Source organism: Camelus bactrianus, chromosome 24 (assembly GCF_048773025.1).
Source record: "Camelus bactrianus isolate YW-2024 breed Bactrian camel chromosome 24, ASM4877302v1, whole genome shotgun sequence".
Lineage (NCBI taxonomy): Eukaryota > Metazoa > Chordata > Mammalia > Artiodactyla > Camelidae > Camelus > Camelus bactrianus.
This window is the reverse complement of record NC_133562.1, coordinates 9,244,503-9,268,645: the sequence shown is the minus strand read 5'-3', so window position 1 is coordinate 9,268,645 and position 24,143 is coordinate 9,244,503. Positions and strand designations below refer to the sequence as shown.

General features: G+C 38.3%; 1 protein-coding gene across 1 annotated transcript; it reads right to left on the bottom strand.

Moving 5' to 3' along the window:
* Positions 1-1,014: 1,014 nt before the first annotated feature.
* On the bottom strand, positions 1,015-22,371 carry RIOK3 (RIO kinase 3). The gene is made up of 13 exons (XM_010958047.3): positions 22,146-22,371; positions 15,286-15,401; positions 14,531-14,676; positions 14,331-14,438; positions 14,017-14,126; positions 12,800-12,943; positions 12,046-12,173; positions 7,822-8,019; positions 6,257-6,416; positions 4,818-4,898; positions 4,637-4,726; positions 3,647-3,754; positions 1,015-2,667 (listed from the first exon to the last, which is right to left on the bottom strand). The coding sequence occupies exons 1-13, from the start codon at positions 22,206-22,208 to the stop codon at positions 2,560-2,562; spliced, it is 1,560 nt and encodes a 519-aa protein (XP_010956349.1). The 5' UTR covers positions 22,209-22,371; the 3' UTR covers positions 1,015-2,559.
* Between the last annotated feature and the right edge of the window lie 1,772 nt (positions 22,372-24,143).

Here is a 24,143-nt window from a genome sequence, read left to right as displayed (position 1 = left end):
ATTGTTATGAATTGGGAAACAAATATGAAATCAAAGAATAAAAACAAAAGGCTTTCAAATGAATAAACTGATGTCATAAGTATAAACTTTGAAAACTTAAATCATTCTTTCATTTTATGTAGTCCTTATGAAACACCAATAGAAAAAACATATATCTTCAAAAACAGAAATTTTAAGATTTGAAAATACAATCAGATGAGCTTTTTCCTAGCAATTTCTAAAGTGCTAGAAAACTGCTCAGAATTTCCAGAGGTGCAGACGACACTCTCTTCCGACGACCAGGTCTAAATGAGCAGGAAAAACGTACTGCCTCTCCCACGTCTTCAGGCCTCCTCTCCCTCATCTTCCTTTGGGGTTTACCATGACCAACATTTCACCAGCAGCTGCCTTGCTTCCTCTCATTTTCTGTTCAAAGTTTTTTTAAAAAAACGAGACTGTAACATTTGCTGAGGGAAAAAAATTGGCAGGGATGTGTGCCCCACTATATGCAATGATTTTTGGAATACAAAGGACCTTTACTTTAGCATTTCTGAATTTCTGTAATACTGAAATTTAAATGAGCATGCTTGTATTAGTTTTGTAAGCAGAAAAACTGATTTTTTTTTTATAAAAAGGAAACTGGAAAAAATTATCTTGTTGAAATAAAAATTCTCTCCACAATCTTCCTTATTTTGATCATTAATAATCATATTCATATATCCACTTCCATGAAAGTGAGGCAAAAAAAACCCTTATTTCCATTTTTTCCCATATATATAATTTCTTTATTTAGCAAACCAACATTTTCCATAGTCTGTTTCCACTGTGTGAAAAATTTACTCTCTGATCTATACCAAGGGAAAAAACCTATTTGTAATGTGAAGTAGGTCATTTAAAAGTGAAATTTAAATATGGGAAGTTAAGGGGGAAAAAACCTGCTCCAAATAGCACTGTTTAATTTTAAACAGAAGGGATAATTTCATGTCAGGACATAAGTTAATTCAAGGAACAGGAAGAAACCACACAAAGAACCAATTCTAAAATGATCTCTTCATTTTTAATTTCTTAAAAAGCATGTTCACAGCACACTCCAAGAATGCCACACAGCAATGGTTTGCTGTTCTTTATCAAACAGAGTATGTCAGAAAACAAAACAAAAAAATTTTAATGGTTACTAGTTTTAAAAATTAGTTCTTTGAAATTTCTGTAAAGCCAATAATCACCAGTCATCTAAATATATGTTTCAGAATGGTGAACATTTCAGAAATGCAAGAGCATCCTCCCCAAATCACACTTCTCTGAAATGCAATTAAAAGTTAAACAAAAATAAGTATTTTCCTAGAAAGAACATACTTGGCATTTTGAAATAATTTTAATGGAGAAACTTTCAAGTGTAAATAATGTTAGATTTTTACTTTCTATTACTAGACAGAAAGGTTAAGTCTTTAGTGATTCCAATCTGACTACAGTAATAGGAGGAATGATTATGCTGTAGTTAATGAGCTTCAATCCTAACAAAGTACCTCCCCAGTACAGTGCCTGCTTTAAGAAGTGGCATCGTGACAGTACTAAAAATTATTAAAAGTGAGGCCAGATAGTTTGAATTAGTTGGTTAATTTAGGACCTAACTTGTTTTATACATACTGTTTCATCATTTGATTATTTAATGTTTCTAATTAGCTTGCTTTATTTGTCTCAAAATCAATAAGTATATAGTTTGAGTGACTGTAAACTGGACTTTGTTTCACTGATTTCATTAAAATATGTCAAACATTGTTAAATATTCTATTCTGTCCTTCTTCCAGATAATTGACATTTTCATTATAAATGCAGAGCGGCTGCACCATGAGTTACATCCTAACCATTTCGCCTAAACGTAGAAAAGCTGAAAGTTAAATTTTAAAAATTTGGATAGTTAAGAATTACTTATATATTTATTTCTTTCAGAAATGTATGATGCCTTTCCTTGGATATGATTATGGAAAAGAAGAATTCAGTTCATATTCATGATGTACCAATAAAAAGTACTTTGTCTATTTCTGCCAGCCATTCTGAAACCAAATTTCCATTTATATCACCTACTAAAGAGAAGAAATTTTCCTTTAGAGTCATGGTCACAATCTGGAAAAAGAATTGAGAAGGGCTAATATTGGCCAATAAAATATTTGAGGAAAAATGCAACAGAAAGCAGGGAGGTGAAAAAAAGCAAGTATGTTGTAATAAGAGCCCCCCTGGAAAACACATCCATCCCTTCCTCCCATATTTGGAAATGTTAAAAATTCTCATCAAAACATCTTATGCCACAAATCCTGTAAAATCAGGCTGATTTCCGCTAGATAACCTGGAGCTGTTAAGAATTATATTATCCTGTTCATATCAAGAGAGGTAGTGACATTTTATTCTCTCAATGCCGACCTAAAAATTCCACACACCTGGCATATGGGTTACAAGGGAAAAAAAGCACAGAAGCACCATTGTACGCTCCTCATGTTTTGGTATTTCAAGTCACCCATAACTTCATTTGCCACTGGCAGCTGACAATCACCGCTGTGTTAACGCTGAAAGCAGTGGGAATGAGTGCTATTCATCATATAGGACTGGCGGGCCTCCATCATCTTTCAAAAATGAAGCAGCTTTCCTTCCATTCTTCTGAACATGATCTTCATTCATTTTCTCCAAAGCTTCTATCTACAAAATTAATATGTTGAATCCATTTGTCAAACTCCTCCTTGACAGAAATCATGCTGAGATTGAACTAGTACTTTTACTCTCTTAAAACTAGGTTATTCCTAAGGACACCGGCCTTGAATTAGACTTACAGTGTGTGACACATATCATAGTGGGTGATGCATGTATTATGGTATGAAACATACATGTACGTTTTTTACTTTATTACACTGTCAGGGTCAATATTGAGTGTCTTTATCAAGCTAGCAATTAGAATCAGATATGTCTGACCGTACACTCTACAAATCTTTCAGGGAACAGGAAACAGGAAATTCCAATGTTGATTCAGCAACAGTAACGCCGAGTAACTGTACTGAGCAAGTGTCCTGAGCTAGAGGCTGGATTTACCATTTTCATTACTTCTCTTCTGGCCTTAGGCTCCAGCACAGTTTTGGACAAATTCAAGTGACAGTGGGGATTTCTGGAACAGACTACAATCATTCTCTGCTTTGGAAGGTTCCTGGGAATAATTAGCTGCTGTTTCACTTTTCAGTTTTTGTTCAATTTTAGGAGACTTTCCCTGGAGAGAGGTTTTTTATGGTTCTGTAGATCCATATTGTAATGACTGGGTGTTTCCAAAGATGGCCACTGCCGACTTTTTATGTTCAGTTAAAGGCAGGGACCATGTGTTACTGCTTTTTGTATCACCCGGAGTGTTTACTCATCAACTTCTTCATTCATAAACAGAAGGAAAAGGCATATACTGGAAATGTCTTATTTGTCCATCTCAGCCAAACGGCGAACTCCTTGAAGAAGTGTTTTGCTATCATGTTTATCCTAGGGTTTGAGCCTGGAAAGGACCAAAAACGTCTCAAGAAAAGAAAAATCTCTAATTTTGTTTCTGAGGGGATGAGATGATAAAATTAGCTCTGGGTTTTAGTTACCACTCTATCCAGTTCCGCACTATCAGCACAGTGAAGACTAGCCTTACCATGCTTACCTCAGCGAGGAAATCAGCTTCATTATCCGCCGAGATGTTTAAGCCGGAAACGGCGTTGAAGAGTTCTCGTTCACTGAGGGCTTCCTTTACTCCTCCTTTCTGGAAAAACTAGTAAAGAAATACAAGAAAGTCAGTAAGAGGTATTAGCAAGGTTCTCTTAGAAATGAAAAAACAGGGACCAGTGTACTTGTAAGACACTAGTGAAATCCTTCCATAATTCTTAAGCCACAGATGCCCCAATTCAAGTTCAACTGCATTCAGGTTCTGCTCACTGTCCTCTCGCACACATCCGGGCTGCCTTCTGGATTTAGTCTGTCATACTGTACCTTCCATAGCTATAAATATGAGTGCAATATAAAAAATTGTTTGGCATTGCTTTGAATGAATAGCAGACTCAAAGTAATCACTAAATCCCGTGAATTAAAATTTTCCAGGAGGCTCAGAAGGTATTTCCAAAATGAAGTTATTCTACCATTCAGAAAGATCATTCCTATCTGGATCTGTGGCTAACAATTCATTTCCTTTAGAAAGGGCAAACAAATGTGCCCCAACTCTGTGATTACTGAGTTTTACCTTCCCTAATCTGTTTACTCTGCCTCACAGAAACAGTGGTCAGACTGCACCACTAAGGGCACTATTCTCTGTTTAATGCAATAACAATGGCAGTAAACATGCAGGCTTACTACGGGCCAGCTTCTCTTAAAGCACTGTGCATGTGTTAAATGTCTGCTTGGCTGTTTAAATATTTAGAACCAAAATAAAAATTTACTCCCTTGGAAATTTAATTCAACAGTCAAATGTGAGGCGTGCAATCAATTCTTGCAAAAAATGAAATCTGACAAATCGATCGTTGTCTCTGCAATCTTGCAAGCAACCCGTAACTAAACCCTTCCTTTAATTTCTAAGAATCCAGTCATCTTATTTATCTCAGAGGGAGAAAAATATTTGAATGTTATAGCCCATAAAAAAGACAGTTAGCTTACAGCCTACCTGTGAGACATTCCTACAGTCACGGAACAAGAACTCCAGGCCGTGAGGATGGGTTGGTTCTACAGACTGACTGACGTCGATCAGCCAGACCTATTAAATACAGAGCATACAGTGATCCTTTTACCTTCAGTAATCTGCATTGAGTCGTTTAATCTGGACAGTAAGAAAACGTGCTCCTCACCTTCCCAGCATGCCACAGCATGTTGTACTCACTGAGGTCGGCGTGCACCAGCGCACACTCGTTATACAGCTGCTGCATCAACTGTGGGGGGCAAGGCAGACATTTAGGAAATGAAGGGACAATTCTAATTTACCTGCACAACTAAAATGCCTTTGTCAACCAATATTTTCCAGAATGGGCAAAATTAGGTTAAAAAACTTACTTCTTTGTTGTACAATCTAGGACTGGGTGTTTCGTTCCCCTCCGTCAATGGAGGCGGGAGAACAGTGAGACAATGGAAGGGGTGAGTGTGTGACACTCTACTTCCCTGTCCATGTGACAGCAGTGAGATCAGGAGGTCAAAGGGCAGACCTAGATTCCCATATGAGTAAGAGAGCTGTGGTCACTAACCAGGGGACCTAGGCTTACCCTTCATAAAAGGGCAAATGTCCCACTGAGACCTCTATGGGGTGTATACAACTCCAAGGTAAGAAGTTCCTCCTGCCAGACATAGTGGGAAAGAGATTCTTATAAATTAAGTGGCATTATATATTCACTACGGGCGGTGAGCCCCAGCCTTGTGGTAGCAATCAGCATGAGTGCTTCGTTTCCCAGCCTTAATAGAACCAAACAGGAAGAGAACATCACCACCTCGTCTCTGCCCAGCCACCCCACCGCCAAGAGCAGCCAGAGGAGTAGGCTGGATTTCCCCTGCGTGTTTTCCTACTGGAGGTAGAGACAGGTAGATTCTCTCTTTAGCTGTATCTTAAAAAATTAATTTGATGACATGCTCATATTCACATCAACCGCTGCATGGCATGAGCGCTCCATGCAGAGACTGTGTAAACAAAAACATGTTTCTCCATTGTTCAGTTAAGACAACAGAGAGGAATAACAACAAAATTAGAGCATTTTCTTAAGCTAGAAGGACCTCAGACTGAATTCAGTTGCTGTCCGAAGCACAAAGGGCTTCCTCAGGACTCTGGACATGTGCCTTCCATCTCTAACACCTGCACAGATGGAGAAACCACTCCTTGCCATCTTGTTTTGTTTTCATCATCACTTTCTTATATTGAGACCAAATCTGCTTCCCTCTCATTTCCCAGCAGGAAAAGTATTTCCTTCTCTTTTAGAGCTACAACATTCAAGAAGGCAAACAAACCAGTGAGGCACTGTATTTGCTAAACATACTAGTGTCAAATTTATTTAATAAAGTTTTATAAACAACAGCTTCAGGCTCCCACATCACTAATGGCTTCGCTTGCTCCACTGGTCTATGATTTTTTCTAAAACAACTCAAGACACACGCATATTGATATAAAGACGACTCTTCATATTAACATTTGTTCACAAACTTCAGTTTGTCCTTGTTACATCACCTTAAATTTAGGACTTTTTTTTCAGTTTAGAAGAAATTTTTAAAAAGTTGGTGTGTGCATGCTCTGAAAGGCACAACTTACACGAAGAGTTTGATAGTAGGCTTCTTTCATTTCTTCACTATTGAGCTTTACTTCTTTTAATTTAGGGGCTGGAACTTGATCATGGCCAATGAAAGACATAACTAAAATGTGTTTCTTGAGCAGTACAACTGTAGGACAAGGAATTCCAGCTCTCTGCATTCTATGCAAAAAGAAATGATTAAGGATGTAAAGATCAGAAGGAGAGACTATTTCACTTATTCAACAAATATCTACAGAGGGCCTGCAACGAGCTGGCACTATGTTCTACTGTGGGGAATGTTGGAATGCAAAAACAGTAAGATAATCTTTCTCCTCTCAGAGCCTGTGGCCTGGTGAACACGACAGACAAGTGAGATGATTACAGTGCAATGCTGGTACCTGGCAGAGGTGGGACCACAAGGCATCAAGGAAGAAGTGGGCAAACAGGAATTAGCCAGATGAAAATTGTGTGTTGGGGGGGTGGGGCAGGTATAGCTCAGTGGTAGAGCATATGCCTAGCATGCACAAGGTCCTGAGTTCAATCACCAATACTTCCACTAAAAATAAAAGACATAAAACCTAATTAGCCCCCTCCCCACCCCCAAACAAACAAAAAACCAAACCAAAAGAAACAAAACAAAAAAACTGTGGGGCAATGCTGGTCTAAGGCTGCACGCTACTGTGGAAGTGCACAGAGGTGCTCAAGAGCAGCGCCCCCTTGGGGAGCGAGTGTAAATCACCACGGCTGGATCGTGTGTAGGACGACAGGCCGTGTGGGCTGCGGCTACAGGGAAAGGCAGGCTCCACATCACAAAGTGACTTCGAACTTTACACTGAAGACTATGGGAGCTGCTGAAAATTTTTTAAGAAAGGCAGGGATGACATCTTAGTAACACAGAAAAGAGACTGGAGGGCAGCAAGACCTCTTAGGAAATTATTCTAATTAGAAATTCTACTAAGTAGACTTCTGCAATGAATAAATGTGGATAATTACTTTTGAAAGCAAACATATTTAGGAAGAGTAAACTAAAATTAAGCTTTTAATAGTTAAAATATGGGAAGATTTATAAATAAGAAAGATTACTCAATTTCTTCGTTGACAAAACAAATTCCTTGATAAATTCTGCTTAGAGAATTGAGAAACAAGTCTAATAAATGAAAACAAAATGCAATTTGACTAGTAAAACCCTGCCCTCACTAAACTAATGAATATCAGATGGAATAAACATTTCTTGAAACAAAAAAGGAAATCATTATTTATAACATGCCTAATTGGAAGATGATGAAAAAGGCAGTGTTTAGACATGTGACAAAATCTCTTAAGCAGAAAGTGATTAATTACCCTCAAAGTTTACTGAGGAAAAAGAGAAAACAAAATGGCTTTTTCATCGTACAAGTATGAATTCAAGTTGTAGGCATGGAAATGTTTTCTTACAGAAACTCTCCTTAAACATGGGAATTTCAATGCCTTTCATATCGTCTATAAATGAACTTAAAAGCAAGCATGGATTTTTCTGCCTGGCTAGGAGGCCTCATACAGAAAGGTAATTACCCAAGATGGCTTCTAGCACATTGATTGTCTTTACCTTGTGAGATTGTGCATTTCTTTTTCTGCCCACATGCGGATGATCTTACGTGGATTTAGTTTACTGAAGCGATCTTTAAACCTGAAATCATCTTTAATATATTTGTCACGATTCTTAAACTCATTAAGGGTTGTTTTAAATACCTTGATGGCACATTCTGTAGGTATAACTTTACTATCTTCCTTTTCATCCTCCATGCTAAGCAGAAGAAACAAACATTAAGTCAATATAAATTGCCAGGCAACAAGACAATTTCAAAATAAAGATTTTATGACATGAAAGTAGATCTACCTTCTCTGAGAATGTCAAGCTTTAGTTGTTTTTTTTTTAAAGGCTTCAAGTTTGAGGTTTTAATAAAACCTTAGGTTTTAGCTTTTTAAATAAAATACACTTTCAAAAAACTGTCAACTAGTCCTCAACAATCCATAATATAATCTTCATTTAATGACGATGGAATCAATTTTCAGGGAGACAGATTATTCTATATGAGGAAGAAATTCCTAATAATTTAAAGATGTTATAGACATCTTTGGACTTTGAGATGATAAACTGAAATAGTTTTAACCATAGTAGAGAGGCCCTATCAAGAATACCACTTAGGAGATCCCTGACTTGGAAGGTTTCTAGGACAGAGTCTAATTTACAAAATTCATCTTGTCATTCTCCTATTAAAAAACTCCCTTCTCAGTAAATCACACATTCCTCTGCCTAGGTTTTAAGGTCCTCCTTACCAATTTCTGGTTTGCTTATATAACTTTGTATTTTATTACCTCCAAATATATACCTTCTAATCTCCTCACTGTCCAGTCTCATTGCCTGAACTTCAATCCTCCCATTCTCAGCCTCTTTAAAAAAAAAAATTAAACTCTATAGCTTTATCTAGTTTCATTCCCCATTCCACCTCTTCTGAGACAATCAGGATCATGAACATTATCTTCCTAGTCTTTTTAAAAAGATACATATGTAAGTATCCACAAACATGAGCATCTATTTAAAAAAACCATACAAGTTACATTCTGTGTAACTTTAAAAACTTAAATAGATGGTACACTGTATATATTCTGCAACTTGCTTTTTGTATTAAATACTGTTTTTTGTTTTGTTTTGTTTTGTCTTTTTAACCTATTTTTAAAATCCAGGTTGAGGTCCAACTTCATCATGACCTCCTCCCAGAAAGTGACTGGCAATGATCGTGTTCTATCCTCCATTTCTCTCCCAAGGTCTCATTTGTCGTCTGTGTGTTCTATTATGTAATTATTTTTTTATTGACCATAAGAGTTCTTACTGGAATGCTTTCCTCTCTGCTATACCATAAGCTCTTTGCAAGTAGGAAACGTGTTATACATTTATTCCCTGAGAAATCTAGCACATGTTACTATTCAAGTAACTGTTGATTATTTGGCCAACCTGAAAGTGACTGAACCCAAACAGCTCTGTGGCAGGCAGAACCTAAAATGGCCCCCAGCTCCCAGCCCGCGGGGTACACACCTGTAAAATCCCCTCCCTCTGAGTGTGGGTGGGGTAGCCACTCCCTTGATTAGCTTATGTTATCTGGCAAAGGTGATGGTACAGTGTTCCCAAAATTATACTCCATTGTCTAAGACTCAGTAGACTGAAGGGAGAGATTCTCCTGCTGGTTTTAAAGAAGCAACCTGCTGTATGAAAGGGCTACATGACCAGGAGCTGCAGGGGCCTCTAGGAGCTGAGAGCAGCCCCTGGCTGACAGCCAACCAGAAAGTGGAGACCTCTATCCCACAGCTGCAAGGAACTGAACTGTGCCAGGGGAAGAGGACCCCATGCTCCAGAAAGGAATGCTGCCCAGTCAACACCGAGAATGCAGCCCTGTGACACCCTGAGAGGAGAACCCAGCTAAACCGTGCCTGCCTGAATGTCTGATCAATAGGAACTATGAGATAATAAACAGGTGTTGTTTTAAATTGCTAAATCTGTGGTAATATGTTATGTAGCACAGAAAACTACTAACATAAACTTTAAAAAATGTTTACTCTTAGTTGTTGAAAGCTAAATGCTCTCTGGCTTTGCTAGTTTACAAATGCCAAAGTACAGATTACAGTACCAATTCCATCAGAAGGAAAGGGAGCTCATTCATTATATCAAAGTATCATTAAGGATAACAGAAAATGGACAAAGGATAAACAAAGGCAACTGACAAGAATAAGAAACTCAAGTGGCCAACACATTTGAAAACAAAATACAAAAACATACAAGCTTAATCATAATGAAATAAATGCACACCAAAATATCAAAAAGGTACTTTTCATCTTTTATACTGACAAAAAAAAATTAACTTTGATAAGACCAGGCACTGATAAAGGATGCAGGAAACAGGCTCAGACTGCTGGTGGTAGCATAAATTGGTTAACCTTTTCATAGGGCAATTTGGCAACACCTCCTGACATTTAGAATGTATGCAACCTGCAGATTTGACCAGCTCATAGGGAAAACTGGATTTACCCTACCATCAAAAGATAAACACAAATTCAAGATTTCTGGTCTTTTGGTGTGACATACAAAAAAATTTTTTTTAATGTTAATAAATAAAAGAAATCAAGAAACACTGCTTGCTAAAATAGCCAGCTCAGAGGCCCAATAGGGAGCAAAATCTGGTACTCTCCATTCAATAAGGCCTTCCACTACTTAACAGAAAGAGGAAAAAAATGCATGTAGTCTTTGCTCCAGCAATTTCAAGTGTTGGGAATTTAGCTTAAGGATGTATTTGCAAAAGCACACCAAGGTATATGTACAATGACAGTCTTGTATATTAACACAACGGAATATCCTACTAAAAAAAAATAGCAGGATATAAACTAGTATCATAGAAGGATCTAAGATACATTGATTGAAAAATGAAGATGCTGAATGCAGAATATAATCTCTTTTGTATAAACAAAATAAGAAGTATATGCCTAAGAATTTCTGGAAGACTACACTAAAAACTATTCATAGTGGTTACCTTTAGAGGAAAAACCTGTGGGGTGAGAGCTGGTAAAATGAAGGCTACTTTCATTTTAATTCTTTCTCTACAGTTTTAATTTCTACCATGAGAAACCTTTTATTTTAAAATAATTTGTGCTACTAAGTTATATTTGCCTGGTCTCAGGGAACCATCAATTGAATTTGGAAAGAGGGCAGCAGAGCTTAAAGCCAGAAAGAAATAAATGTTTATTAGCAAATATAATCTCACTTACCCCCCAAAAATCCTATGAGGTGAGGGTCAGTTTTTAAATGAAGTTTAGTAAATTGCTCCAGATCACATTGCTTAAAAAATGTAGAGACATTTTATCCTAACATTCATTTTTATCACTTTCATTTCACAAATTAGTATAATTCGATACCTGATTATATGTACACATCTTATCTAGAAAGGGAGACTAGTTAAATAGTTAAGAAAACCAAAGGAAAGGACTTGACCAATAATTATTTGAATCCCCTTAAGAATATAATAAATACCTTCTAAACCTGAAAAGAAAAAAACTGGAATAATCTGTAATCTATTTTAACACTTGTGTTTAAAAACAATGTTAAGGTAAAGGAATAGCTGAGCTAGTAAGCCTTGCTCAACTAGTAAGACTTCAAAGCTAAGTAACCTGGTGACTTCATAGTCTTGGCTTAAGCACGTTCTTTGAACAGGCTCCATGTTTATAAATGTTTCTCTTCCTCATGCCATCCTTTCCTCAACACTTGTAACAAAAGTAAAGTGAGTAAGATCTAAAATGGCGTAAGATCTTTAAAGACATATCCTTAAATAATGCAAGCATTATTTAAAGCTAGTATTTCTTAAAGTAAAGATCAGTGTTATAAGTGGGGAGATTGGTAACTGATCTAAGTATGGGCCCCCCCAACCTGGTACCAAAGGGTACCATAGTGGAAATATGTGGGGTTTGAGTCAAACTCAGGTTCAAATTTTGCTATGACACGTACATCTGCCTGTATGATACAGTATGATCACAATAATGTAAAAAATAATATATTCATAGAAAAAAGTCTGGAAGAGTCTACACAAAATGAATGGTTTTCTCTGGGTGGTAGCATTGGAATGATTGTGTTTTTCTTTATACGTCTCTATATTGCCTAGACTTCCAACAATAACGCTTTAAAAATAAATGTTAGCCATGCAGGATGAACTTTGATTTCTTGTAAATCCTTTGGTATCAGTGAGAAGGGACTAAGCTTTTGTTGATACGTAGTATTTTGCTCATTTACCTCCCTCCATACGCATGAAAGACCACAGATTCCTTTCCTGTACTAATACAGCCAGTGATTGTCTCCAACATTCCCGAGTTGACCATTTTATACATAAGTAAGCGTGTCTTAGGATCAACTGCTTTTTCCTGCAAAAGATACGGCACTATCAGTGAAAATGGTAGTAACAAAACATTTTCTGAGCCATTTCTAACACCTAACATTTAAAATATATACTTTTTCAACCTCTATTATTTAATTTACCTAGATGTATACATAACAGGCTCTTAAAAGACTGCTGTCAAGACACACTTCATTCTTATAACTCAACGTCTTTGAAAGTGAGTATCTAAAAGAACCATCAAAATTCAGATGCTAACTTAGTTAAAATTTCTCCCCAAAGTTTAAACAGCTCTCCTAGTGTACTTACATTAGTTTGTTTTTCTAAAGGTTTAAAAGTTATTCTCAAGATATTAGATACTATCTTCATTAATTAGAATATTATAAACTATTATGTTATAATCTGTCATAACAGGAAACAATTTTTCATATGCAATGTAAACTATACAGTCCAAATTAATTATGAACACTGAAATGTTAATTTTGAATAAGTGATTAACAACCATTACATTAAACCTAAAAAGTTAATGGCAAAGCTACTTGGGTTTTACTTAAATCTTTGGTTTAAAGAGTCAATTTCATGAAAAAAAAATGAAACATGAAGTTTTCTAATATGCATCTTTCCATAAAAAAACAAAACTGTAGGACTACTTACTGCAGTAGAATGCTCTTTCTTCTCATGGAGGCGGGCACTTCGACGTTCTTCTGAGTAGGCATGTTGTTTTAAAGCATTGAAAACATGGTTTGATAGTTTTAAATCCATTCCAATTCCATCTCCTACCTGAAACCCAGGTGCAAACTACCAAAAGGAAGAAAAATTCGCATCTGAATACTTTAAAATGGGGGCAGTAAAAACAAAAAACAATGAGAAAATCAATCTTTACTTGGAACAGGTTTCCAACTCAGTAGATGATAATGCTGAACAGAACTCAAAGGTATTACAGAGGGAAAAATAACTCACTTGCTTTCATATCAGACAAAGGATACACTGTATTTTGAAATCATACCAATCTTACCAAAAAAATACAATTTCATAATTATTTTTGAAGAGTGGGTTAAAATAGGAAGCCATGCCCACACCGTGACAGTTATGTCCAATATGGAAGCCACTAGCCACATGTGGATATTTAAATTTAAATTAATTAAAATAAAATTAAAAATTCAGTTCCTCAGTTGTAACACCCAAATTACAAGCACTCAATTGTCAAAAATAGCTACCACATTAGATAGCACAAATACAGAACATTTCTATTACCACAGAAAGTTCTGTTGGACAGGGTTGTTCTAGAGTCAGGTCTGGACTATTTCTAGGATTCAGTAATATGTTTACTTAAGTACTTGTGTTCTAAAGTCTAAATGTTTTATATTAACCACAATATTTACAAAAGAGGAAAAAATGCTATCTTTTCTTTTTCTCTTTTATTTTAAAAAAATTACATTTTGTTTCCGATTTTGCAGGGGTGGTTCAGACACAAGGTAAAAAATTCAAATGTATAAAAGGGTACATAGTAGAAAGTATTTTTATCTCCCAATTCTTAACCCCCAATCACCACTGCTATCTGTTTCTTGGGTATTTTATGGAAAACAATATGCTGAAAAGTAAACGTTACTTTCATTAAGAACTATTTCTTAATTTTAGAATCAATGTAAATCAAACTAGCTTTCTCAACGTTGTTGTAGAATTTTATTCTAAGGTACACTGCATTTGCACTAGTCGCTGAGTTTTCATGGTATTGCTATATTGTCATCTGAAATATCTTTGGAAAGGATGAAGGGTATTTTTAGAGATTTAAGATACTGTATTTAGAATTCTATGTTTTTAACTTATTCTAATAAAACTTCCAATTCAGAGTAATACTTCCTGTAACTTACATTTTCCATTCTGGCTGTATTCTTTCTCCCACATACTACTTCATCATGCTTGGTGGTGATGTCTTTTCCTTTTCCAATAAAACCCTTTTTGGGAGTAGGAACTGGTTTTGCTAAAGTTGATTAAGACAAGCCAAGTATGTAAAAATAGCAAACACTAAATCGCTGCATTCAATATTGTCTGAAAAAGATATCTGAATCTAATTGTAAGTTACCAAATGAGATTCAAAGATAAATTTAAAATACAAGGAATCACTGGAAACTTAAGTTTTCCTCTGTCCCCAGTCTGTGCTCCCGGAAAGTAAAAGCATCGATACCTGGTCTGTAGGGATCATCACGAGTATCCTGCCAGTCAACCTCATCTTCAGAGCTATCACTGTCTTCATAAGGATGTACTTTTCGATAATTTTCAAAGGAAATGGAAACTTAAAAGGCAAAAATAGTGTAAGATGTATTTAGGAGTACATTACAAGCACTCTGACCACCCCATGGAGATGTCACAATGAGGTCATAGTACCTTTGCTATCTCCATTGAATTTTTTTTCTTCACGCCTAAGCTGTGCATCATATTCTCTGTCAAATTCCATCTGTAGCATCTGAGCCAGCATGAGGTCACTGGAGGTATCAGTGTTTTCTCCAGTAATAAATGGTCCGTCAGCAACACTATTCAAAATAAGGCAATGTAGACTAATATAATGTGCTTGTGTAAACAGATGCTACCAGTTCTGAGTGGGATGTGCCTTTTCCGTATTAAACTATATTAAAGAAACATGAGAAAGAACTTTACCAAACCGTTCCCCCTCTCCCGCCCGGCTGCCCTCTGGCCGATGGCTGGCACCTGCAAGAGCACCAGCTAGGATCAAGAGAGCTGCAAGCTAAAGGGCCTGTAACACGAACCAAGCTGAGGCCCGGAACTCACCTGTTCTGTGTTCCGATCAAAGGAGAGATACATATATGAAAAGATAAACTGCAAACTTTTGATCAAAATTGTACCCTACTTCATTATTCGTTCACTGGGAGAAAATGCAGTTCAACTGTTGCAATAACGAAAACCCTGAGAAACAGAGTGGTCTGCCCAAGAGAATACTGAAAACTAGTCACAGAATCAAGTCCGAAACCCAAGTATCATGAATTCCCAATATGGTGCTCTTTTTACTGCTCTGCTCTTCTAAATGTATTTCTTAATCATTTGTCATGGCAATCACTAATCAAATCCTAAGACTTTGATACAGTAAGCTGCTAGACAAAATAGATTTTGTGAATTTTACTTACACAACTTCAGGAAAAGCAGCAGCTTCTTCTTCTAACTGCAATTCTTTAGCCAACTGTTCACTCATTACATCAGCCAGAGAACAAGACATTGTATTTTGAGGAGTAGCCCATGGACACTATTAAAAAAGAAAAAAAAAGGGCAACTCAACTCATAATAATGAAATTAAAGTACCTTCCAAGCTTGGAAATAAGGTTATCTTTTGAGAATTAGACTAGTTAAATCAATGCAAAATGAATGACTACCTTTTTGCAGAAATCATCTCAAAAGTAAAAATATCTCCCAGCTCAAATCTACTCAAAGATAAACCTAAACCAAGACAGTCAAGAACACTGTCTAGCCTGTTTGGTGGGTGTGTTCTTACAGTTGGAGGAAAGCACCAGGCTACTCTAGCATCACCTGACTAGCCAATGAGTTCATGTAATGCCCCCGTTCTGATTCCATGCTCACCAAGCAATCTTCTGCTTATAATCTCGCTTCTCATAGGAACAGACTACACCAACTAACACAATTCAAAGCCCACTGAGAAGTTATACTTCATCCTAATTTAAGCAGTAAGTCTTCTACATGTAAAAAGTGTGTGTCAGTGTCAGTCCCTCTCAGGACATCTTGGTATATGCTAAAACAAAACCAGCAATGGCAAACAATGAACCCTGTATTTCTGAACTTCTGAAGCTGAGAAATAGATTCTTGAAACAACACTACCAGAGCAAAGTAATATTCTGTGAAACTCTTCCAGAGTGGCCAGCCAGTTGGCCCTCCTTAAAGGAATCACTATCTCAGTCCTCTTGAAATACATACAAACCGTGTGTTTACTTCACAATTCCTAATTTTTGAGGGGGCAGGCTTTACTTAGCAGCAGCAAATGATTCCATTTGATAGTCTAGTGGTTAAGACCATTAATACTGAATAAGATATCTAAGTATTTCTTGCACTTGCCCAGATCTCTATCCCCCTTTCAAGTTATCCTCCTCCCACCACTGGGCTACTTAAGAACCTTCTAATTAGTCTTTCTGCTTCTGGTTCTGTTTGTTTTCACACCACAACACAATGGTTTTTCTAAACTGCAGATCTGATTGGTTCGGTTTCCTTACTTAAAGTTCTTTAAAACAAACAAACAAACAAACCCTCTTTTATTGTTTTAATGTTTCTCACTGCCTTTAGGATCAAGTCCAAACTTATTTCTTAACGACTACTGTGAGTCCAATTTAGAATACAGCATATGATGGCATGTATTTTAGCCATAAAATTGTTTAAGCAAGTTTAGCCAGTACAGGTCCTCTATTTAAGGGCCTGCTGGGGTGACTCTCAGAGATAACTGAGCAACTGACCCTTGATCACGTTCCATAATGTTGAGGTTTGGGAATCTACTTGGTTCAGATTGTTAGGGTGGAGCACGTAAGGGAGATCAATGATAATTAGAGTTATGCCTAATGAATCAGAATCAGGTTTTACCTCGTCTCACCCTGAGACTGCTGAGATGCACCCAGCCCCAGCACATATTTCTACTAGCCTACGGCAGAATTGTTCCAGCTTTGTCTAGTGCCAGACCTGGGGACCACAGGGAGGTTTCCTCAAGGTGTGACTTTCACTGACTCAGAACTTGTCAGGAACTGGGCACTCTCCTGGTGAGCGTTTTGAGGTCTGGAATCTTAAAGTTCTCTGGAATATGGAGAATATAGCTAATCTACTGGCCACACGACTCTGCTGACATCCTTTGATGTTCTCTGGGGAGAAGAAAAACGCTTGCCTCTTCGCCTAGAAATGCTTGGTCTGATCAAAGTCCAGGTTCCAAAAGGCAAATTACTCTATTCTCTAGCTCAGAATTGTCATCACATTCTGCAATGACTAATAGTAGTAAGACACCACTGTTCACTATATTGGGTGAACATACCTAACTTACATAGATTAAGTCATACACTGGAATAGTTGCAATGTCACCCCTATTTTATAGATTCAGAAACTGAGACAGAAAAGTTTTTTCACTCAAGTTGGAAGTGCTGAGATTTGAACCAAGGCAGCAGGACTTAAGAGGCTGTACTCTCAGTATTTTGCTATACTTAATTTTGCTTCCTTAATCACCTTGTCTTGGGGTATGAGAAGCAAGCTGCTGTACCACCTGCAGTCTGAAATCCAAATTTCTCAGCAAGAAATGCCCTTCACAAATGACCTAACTTATCCTTCCAGTCTTGACTCTCACCTGTCTATGCTCTGGCAACACTAATTACATGCCAAACATGGCATACTTTTACCCCTCCATGCCTTCACGGATTCTCTTTTGCTCTATTTCCCCCAATTAAATGTCACCTCTCCCGTAAGATTATCTCAGTTGTTTAGACAAAATTAGCTCCTTTCCTTTATCTCTCCATACCACTGTTGGACGGTTAATACATCAGCCACAACCCAGCAAGATCCCCTTGAAGGGCCCGGTCTTCTCATTCCCAGAGTCCAGCATAGGGCTTCAGACATAATGAGGCATTCATTCATTTACTGAACAACATATACCAAAAGGAAACCTGGAGATACTTCATGGAACTGCCAGGTTGCCCCTAGGCTGTGGAGGTCTGGCGCCTTTCTACATCCCTCCTATTTTAAAGTCCTTTTCTCCATCGTGAAGTTAGCCCCTTTGCCCACCCACTTCTGATGCTTCCCGTCTCTTGCCAGCAGTCAGTTCTACTAAGGTGTTAAATATCAGCTAAAAATCCCTCAGAGAGGCAAAAATGGCAGGCAGTAACTGTGTCATTTTGAGGCAGAGGTCTCCCTACTGCCAAGAGAGAATGACTCAGAAAAGGAAACACGCAGAGAGCACCACGACACCAGAGGTGCCCCCTCCTACTGGTCTTGCTCCTCGGAGCCTTAGACCCCAGGGCTGCACTTCCCTGCACCTCGCCGACCAGCTCCGCCGGGCCACCTCACACTGAGGCAATCTCCTTGGGTGAGGTAAAGAAAAACTGAAAGTTTGACAATGTCAGTATTTTGAAATCAAACCCAAACTCTTCAAACCAGTAGCCCAGCTGTCCCTCCATAAAAGGCTTCGGGCTGTGAGGGACAGCTGCCGGGCAGGGGCAGTCCTCCACGGCAAAAGCAGCTCCCTACCCGGAGGGGGGCTCAGAAAATGTACTGGGGGCTCCTACGAATGGGCACCACAGGGCGGTGTAGGGGAATCCTGTCATCCTCTTGCAACTCTTCAGTAAATCAAACACTCTTCAGAAATAGAGAAACTCTGTCAAATGTTCAAAAAATAATAAATCTAAGGAGATAAAAGTAAAAGGCCCTTCATCATCATGCTCTATCCTAGTGACCAACGTCAGTTCCCGCTACTCCCAACATCAACACAAACTGCCCACTGCAACAAGGTCTGATGGGAAACTCCACACAATCCTTTCCAGTAGGTTATTCTGCTTTCAATGACATCTATCAAGCCCATAACCAGCTCCCTGATTCTTTCTTGTTTCTGAAGACCCCTGACCCATCCTGTTTTCCCTTCCTCTGGGAAACTGCCACCACTAAACTCAGCAACCTGGGGTCTTCACTACTCCCACTTCTCCCACACCTGGCTGGCTGCAGATTAGAGGGAAATCATTCCCCTTCCTTCTACCCCTAAAGATGCACCCCTAGAAGCCTATCCCACTTCTTTTTTTTAATGGAGGTACTGGGGATTGAACCCAGGACCTTGTGCATGTTAAATATGCACTCTACCAATGAGCTATTTCCCTATCCGCCCCCCCCCCCACTTTTTTTAAAAAAAGGTTTTACTGCACACAACTATGTGGAAAGAATCAAGCAAACTAAAAAACCAGAAAACATGAAGGAGGCACATAATAACAAAAATTCAGGCCTCAACTTGAAGCAACTGAAGAGAATTGTAACCCACAGGAAGGTTCCTTTTCTGCTCGTGCAGCTAGAAGACATAAGGTAAGCAAAATATTTAAGCAGGTAATTTTACTTCTCAAGACAAGGATCTCCGCAAAAAGTGATCTGGGTCTACAGAACAGCACTATTTTTTTTTAAACTTTCAATTTTAGAGTACTTTAAGATTTACAGAAAAATCACAAAGATAGTATAGCATTCCCAAATACCCTATACCCAGTTTCCCTGTATTAATATTATACATTTATCACAATTAATGAACCAATACATTATGATTAAATAAAGTCCATACTTCATTCAGATTTCCTTAGTTTTCCCCTTATGTCCCTTTTCTATTCCAGGATACCATCCAGGATACTGTATGGCATTTAGTCATCACGTCTCCTTAGGCTCCTCTTGGCTGTGAGTTTCTCAGACTGTCCTTGTTTTTGGCGACTTCGCTAGTTTTGAGGAAGACCACTAATCCATTTGTTACAGCTCTTTCCAACAGAGCCACACACTTCCTCCCTTTTGCCTACATTTTGTCAATTCTCCCTTCTTGAAATATTCCCTAAAATTCTTTGTTCATAATAGCAGTTTGGCGTTTTATAACTGCAAACCCCAAGTCCCTTTCAGGGTGTCTAAAAGGTCAAAATTATTCTCATGATAGTTCTACGATACTCTTTGTTTTTCCACTCTCATTCTCTCAGGGGCATGGTGTGGGGTTTTCCAGTCTGTATCAGATACAATCACAGCACTCTAGTGGCCACTTGAATGTGTGCACGTGTATTCTTGTGTTTTCCAAAATTTTCTAAGATAGTAGGTTTAAGATATAAATGCACAGTTTTAGAGATTAACGCAGTTTTGCTTTGATTACCTGCTATAATCTACATATCTGTGAGGATGGACTTACTTTGTCTACTTCAACTAATACGTACTGCAACAGACTGAAGTGAAAAGGGGCTATGAGAATCCAGCTGTCTGCTATCACGTCAGACATTAAAGCGATTTACAAAAATACAAAACAATACTAGTCTTCACTATTTTTGTTTTGGAAAATAGATTTTTCAAAACAGAAAAATGTTATTTATATTAACATAATGACTTAGATCACTTGATAAACATTTTCAACATCTCAGTTTTAATTTGATATGACAAATATCAATAGATTTTATCAATATAAACAAAAGTTCTTTGGGGTCCTCAATAGTATTTTAAGACTGTAAAGAAGTCCTGATGGAAAAGTTTTGAGAATCACTGGCCTTTAACATTCTTTCCATTTTCCAAGACTTTTCTCAAATCTCCACTCCTCCATGTAGGCTTCTATAATCACTTTACTTTTCCAAGAAGTTAGAGAAGGAAAGGATTAAGCGATACTTACAACATCTAATTGTTTTGCCTATGAAAATGCTGTCTTCCCATTGGAGCATCAATAAACCCCAGGATGATATTCTTGTTAAAAGATGAAAATGAAATTTTATAGTTCTGATGGTGAACACGTAAATGAAAATATGACTGATGACAAATATTTTATTACTGAATTGATTTTGTAAGTGAAATTTGTTGTGAAGTTAGGTATTCTGAACAAACTTTGTCTCAGTTGACATTTTCACAAGCTTTTATAGATGCTTAACTGGAGGAATTTAACATGTAAGGATATATCTATTAGTATCTCTCTTCTGATTTCATCCTTTCAGGTCTACTGATCTTGGTCTTGTAAACAAGGCCTTAATAGAAAAAAATACACAAAGTAACACATAGATGTAACCACATTTGCCAGTGGAATATCTGAGAATTCTCCCTGTGGTTGTATGAGAACTTTTATAAAAATTCCCTTTACTTAATGGCTATTTCCCCCACTTTCTGTTAACATCTAGTCTAAACAGCCAATGAGATTAACAAGTGACCCTTTAAATCGAACAAATGTTCAGTGGGTGAAATGGATGAAGCTGGTCAAAAGGTAGAAATTTTCAGTTACAAAAAAAAAAAAAGTCATGAGGATGTAATGTACAACTTGATGACTACAGTTAACAATACTGTATTGCATATTTGAAAGTTGTTAAGAAAGTAAATCTTAAAAGTTCTCATCACAAGAAACAAAAATTTGTAATCCTGTATATTAACTAGACTTACTGTAGTGAGCATTTTGTTTAATATATACATATATCAAATCATTATGTTGTACACCTTAAATTAATATATGGTCACATGTCCATTAGATTAAAAAAAGAACAATTATGAAGCTAAAAGAGTGGATTCCTTCACTACTTTAATTTGAGGAACACAAAAATCCCTATTGAAGCACTTGTGCTTTCAAGCAAACCCTCCACAAGTGGCAGAAGAGTCTTTTCATTCTTCTAATGAAAGTATCATGAAAAGGAGCAGCCTGAAACCAGAATCCAAATGTGAAATGTGAAATAAACATTATACTTAGACATTACAGGAAAAAGCTTAAACGTTAAAGCCCAAGCAGATGAGAATTCATAACCGTCTTGCAGTATGTAAACATTAGAGTAGGGGAGAGAGGGTGCGCCTGTATTTATCTCTTACTACTTCAAAAACAAGTAACTGCCGAAGCAGGATAACCACACTTGCCAAGTTAAGGAAACAGCTTCCTAACCACCCTTCTGTCCGGCTTTTTGTGTGTAATTGGGCTGACTCACTTAGCCCGTGGAAAACAAGTTGGGGCTTGCTTTCTCTCAAATGTCAGCGTCTCTAAGCGAGTCCTCCTCAAATATACGCTACAGAGGTTCATAAATCAAGGTACAGAACTAGGCAGAGGCTCCAAACCACCCAGGGTCCCACTAACCAGCGCCCCGTCCCTGCCTCTCCTTCCCCGCTGCGGCAGCCCCGCCGCCCGCCCTCTCCTCCCTTTCTGAGGTGGCCGGGGTCTCGCCCAGAACCTCTCGAGCCGCCTGCGGAGCCTCCTCGGGGCCTGCCACCCTCTCCAGGCCTTCCGAGAGGGTCAGCCCCGGTGACTAAGGCAGGTACATCAGCCCCGACAGCCACTCACCTTGCTGGGTCCCCAGGCCGCTGCCGGCCCGGGCTCAGGGGATGCCACTCCAACCAGATCCATGTGGGAGAAGCAGCTGGCGACCAAAACAGAACAGAGGTGGCAGGACCGGGAAGCAGGCTCCGCCGAGGAGACAGGCAGTGGGGCAGAGGCGACAGGCTGCTGGTGCCGGAGCTGAGGTGACAGATGGCGGCGGCGGCGGCCGCGTCCGGAACCAGACTTCTTCTCTTCCGCCCTTTACGCGGGATCGCTCGCTTCCCATTGGCCGCTGCCCGGCTCCGCATTAGGTCACCATTCCCCGCCCCCGGAGGACCGCACTTCCGGTCGTTGCCCCCAGCCGGGGACTGGTGGTCACTGTCGCCCTTGCCTGGCAGTACAGGGGCCGGGTGTGGCTTCCTCTGGCCAGGCATTACCGTGTACCTGTTCCGCCTCCCTAGCTGCCGGAGACGGCCGCTGGATCTAGTTAAACGGAAGGCTGCGTGGACTATATGTAAACAAGCAAACCAAGCTCTCTGTTCATTCATTATTTCCCGGGTGAATTCTAAACTGGGATGGTACCGGAGACGGAAAATGGCAGGTTTACAGAGGGGAGACTGGAGAAGACGGTCGGATTTTGTAATTGCAGTTGTCGTTAGGAGGCGGGGCGTGGGATGTGAAATTTTGTAAAGTGTGTTACGTAACATTGAGCAAAAATACCGCAGCATAGTAAGTTTTGATTCGGTATTTTGTAGGGAGATTTTCATAACGTGTCTGGATAAAAGTAGCTAAGCATTACACCTCATTAATTATATCCATGTTCGAAGTACAGCAGTAACTCGTTAGTCCTCAAAATAACCCTGAGCGGTGAATTCTACCGTTATCTCAACTTCACTGAGGATGAAACTGAGATACAAGAGGGGTAAAGTTAATATGAATTCCTTAAAAAGAGAATACACAGAATGAGAGAAAGACATTTTCCCCCTAGAACTAATGTAAGTTATGAATCCTCAAATACAGTGAATCATGAGCAAACTAAATGAAAGAGATTTTGATATTCTTTTTTCAGGGGCATTTAGGGAGTTTTGAAGAGTATACAGTTGCTTCTGTCATCTTTTGAGAATTGTCCATGTGTGCTGTCAAACACACACACACACACACACACACACACACACACACACACACACACACACATTATTTAAAAAGATTAATGAGAGGAAAAACCCCACAAAAAACTGTTTAATCCAAGCTCCCCTCTTTTTTTATTCAATAAACATTTGTTGAGGGTTTATGGATCAATTTTCAAAAAGTAAATTAATAACTATGACCCTTTTGTCTCATAGATCTCAATTAACAATACAAATAGTTAAATTGTGTGTATGTGTGTGTGTATAGAAGGTCTAACTTAGTCTCATATATCACCTTGTTGTTTTTCAATGTAAGACTTGATTTTTATTCAGTCTTTGTTTTGTGGAACAGAATAATGCAGCTTTGGAAAAATCAATCTCTGGTAAGATCTATCAGCACTTTTGCTACAAATGTCAACTCCTATTTGTATGGTTCTTTATTGTTGTAGTTGTTCCTACTTGCTAAGCAAATTCTGTCAGAGAAAATAAGTTAGGCAATAACTGGGAAATAAGGCCTGAATATGAATTTTTTCATCTACTAAAAGAGCTCAGGGAAATCTCAGGTAAATAATAACCACTGATTTCAAGCAAATTCTTTTGGGCAAAAATCTCCTTTGTAAGGACTCTTTAGCTCAGAAATAGGTTTCCTAAAATAATATCAAGGAAAAATAACTTTTTAGTTTATTTGTGTTTTCTATGGAGACAACGTATCCAATATTTTCATGGATAATATAGTCTGATAAGCAATTTTAGGTTGGGAATACAGATAAAAAAAGAGTGATGGTTTCCTGGCATATGGGATATTTCCAAAAACCTGTGTGTTTCTACATGCTGGGACACTTGTATCTCTAGTTCCTGACAGAGTCCATCAGTGTGTGCTACCATCTGCCCAAAG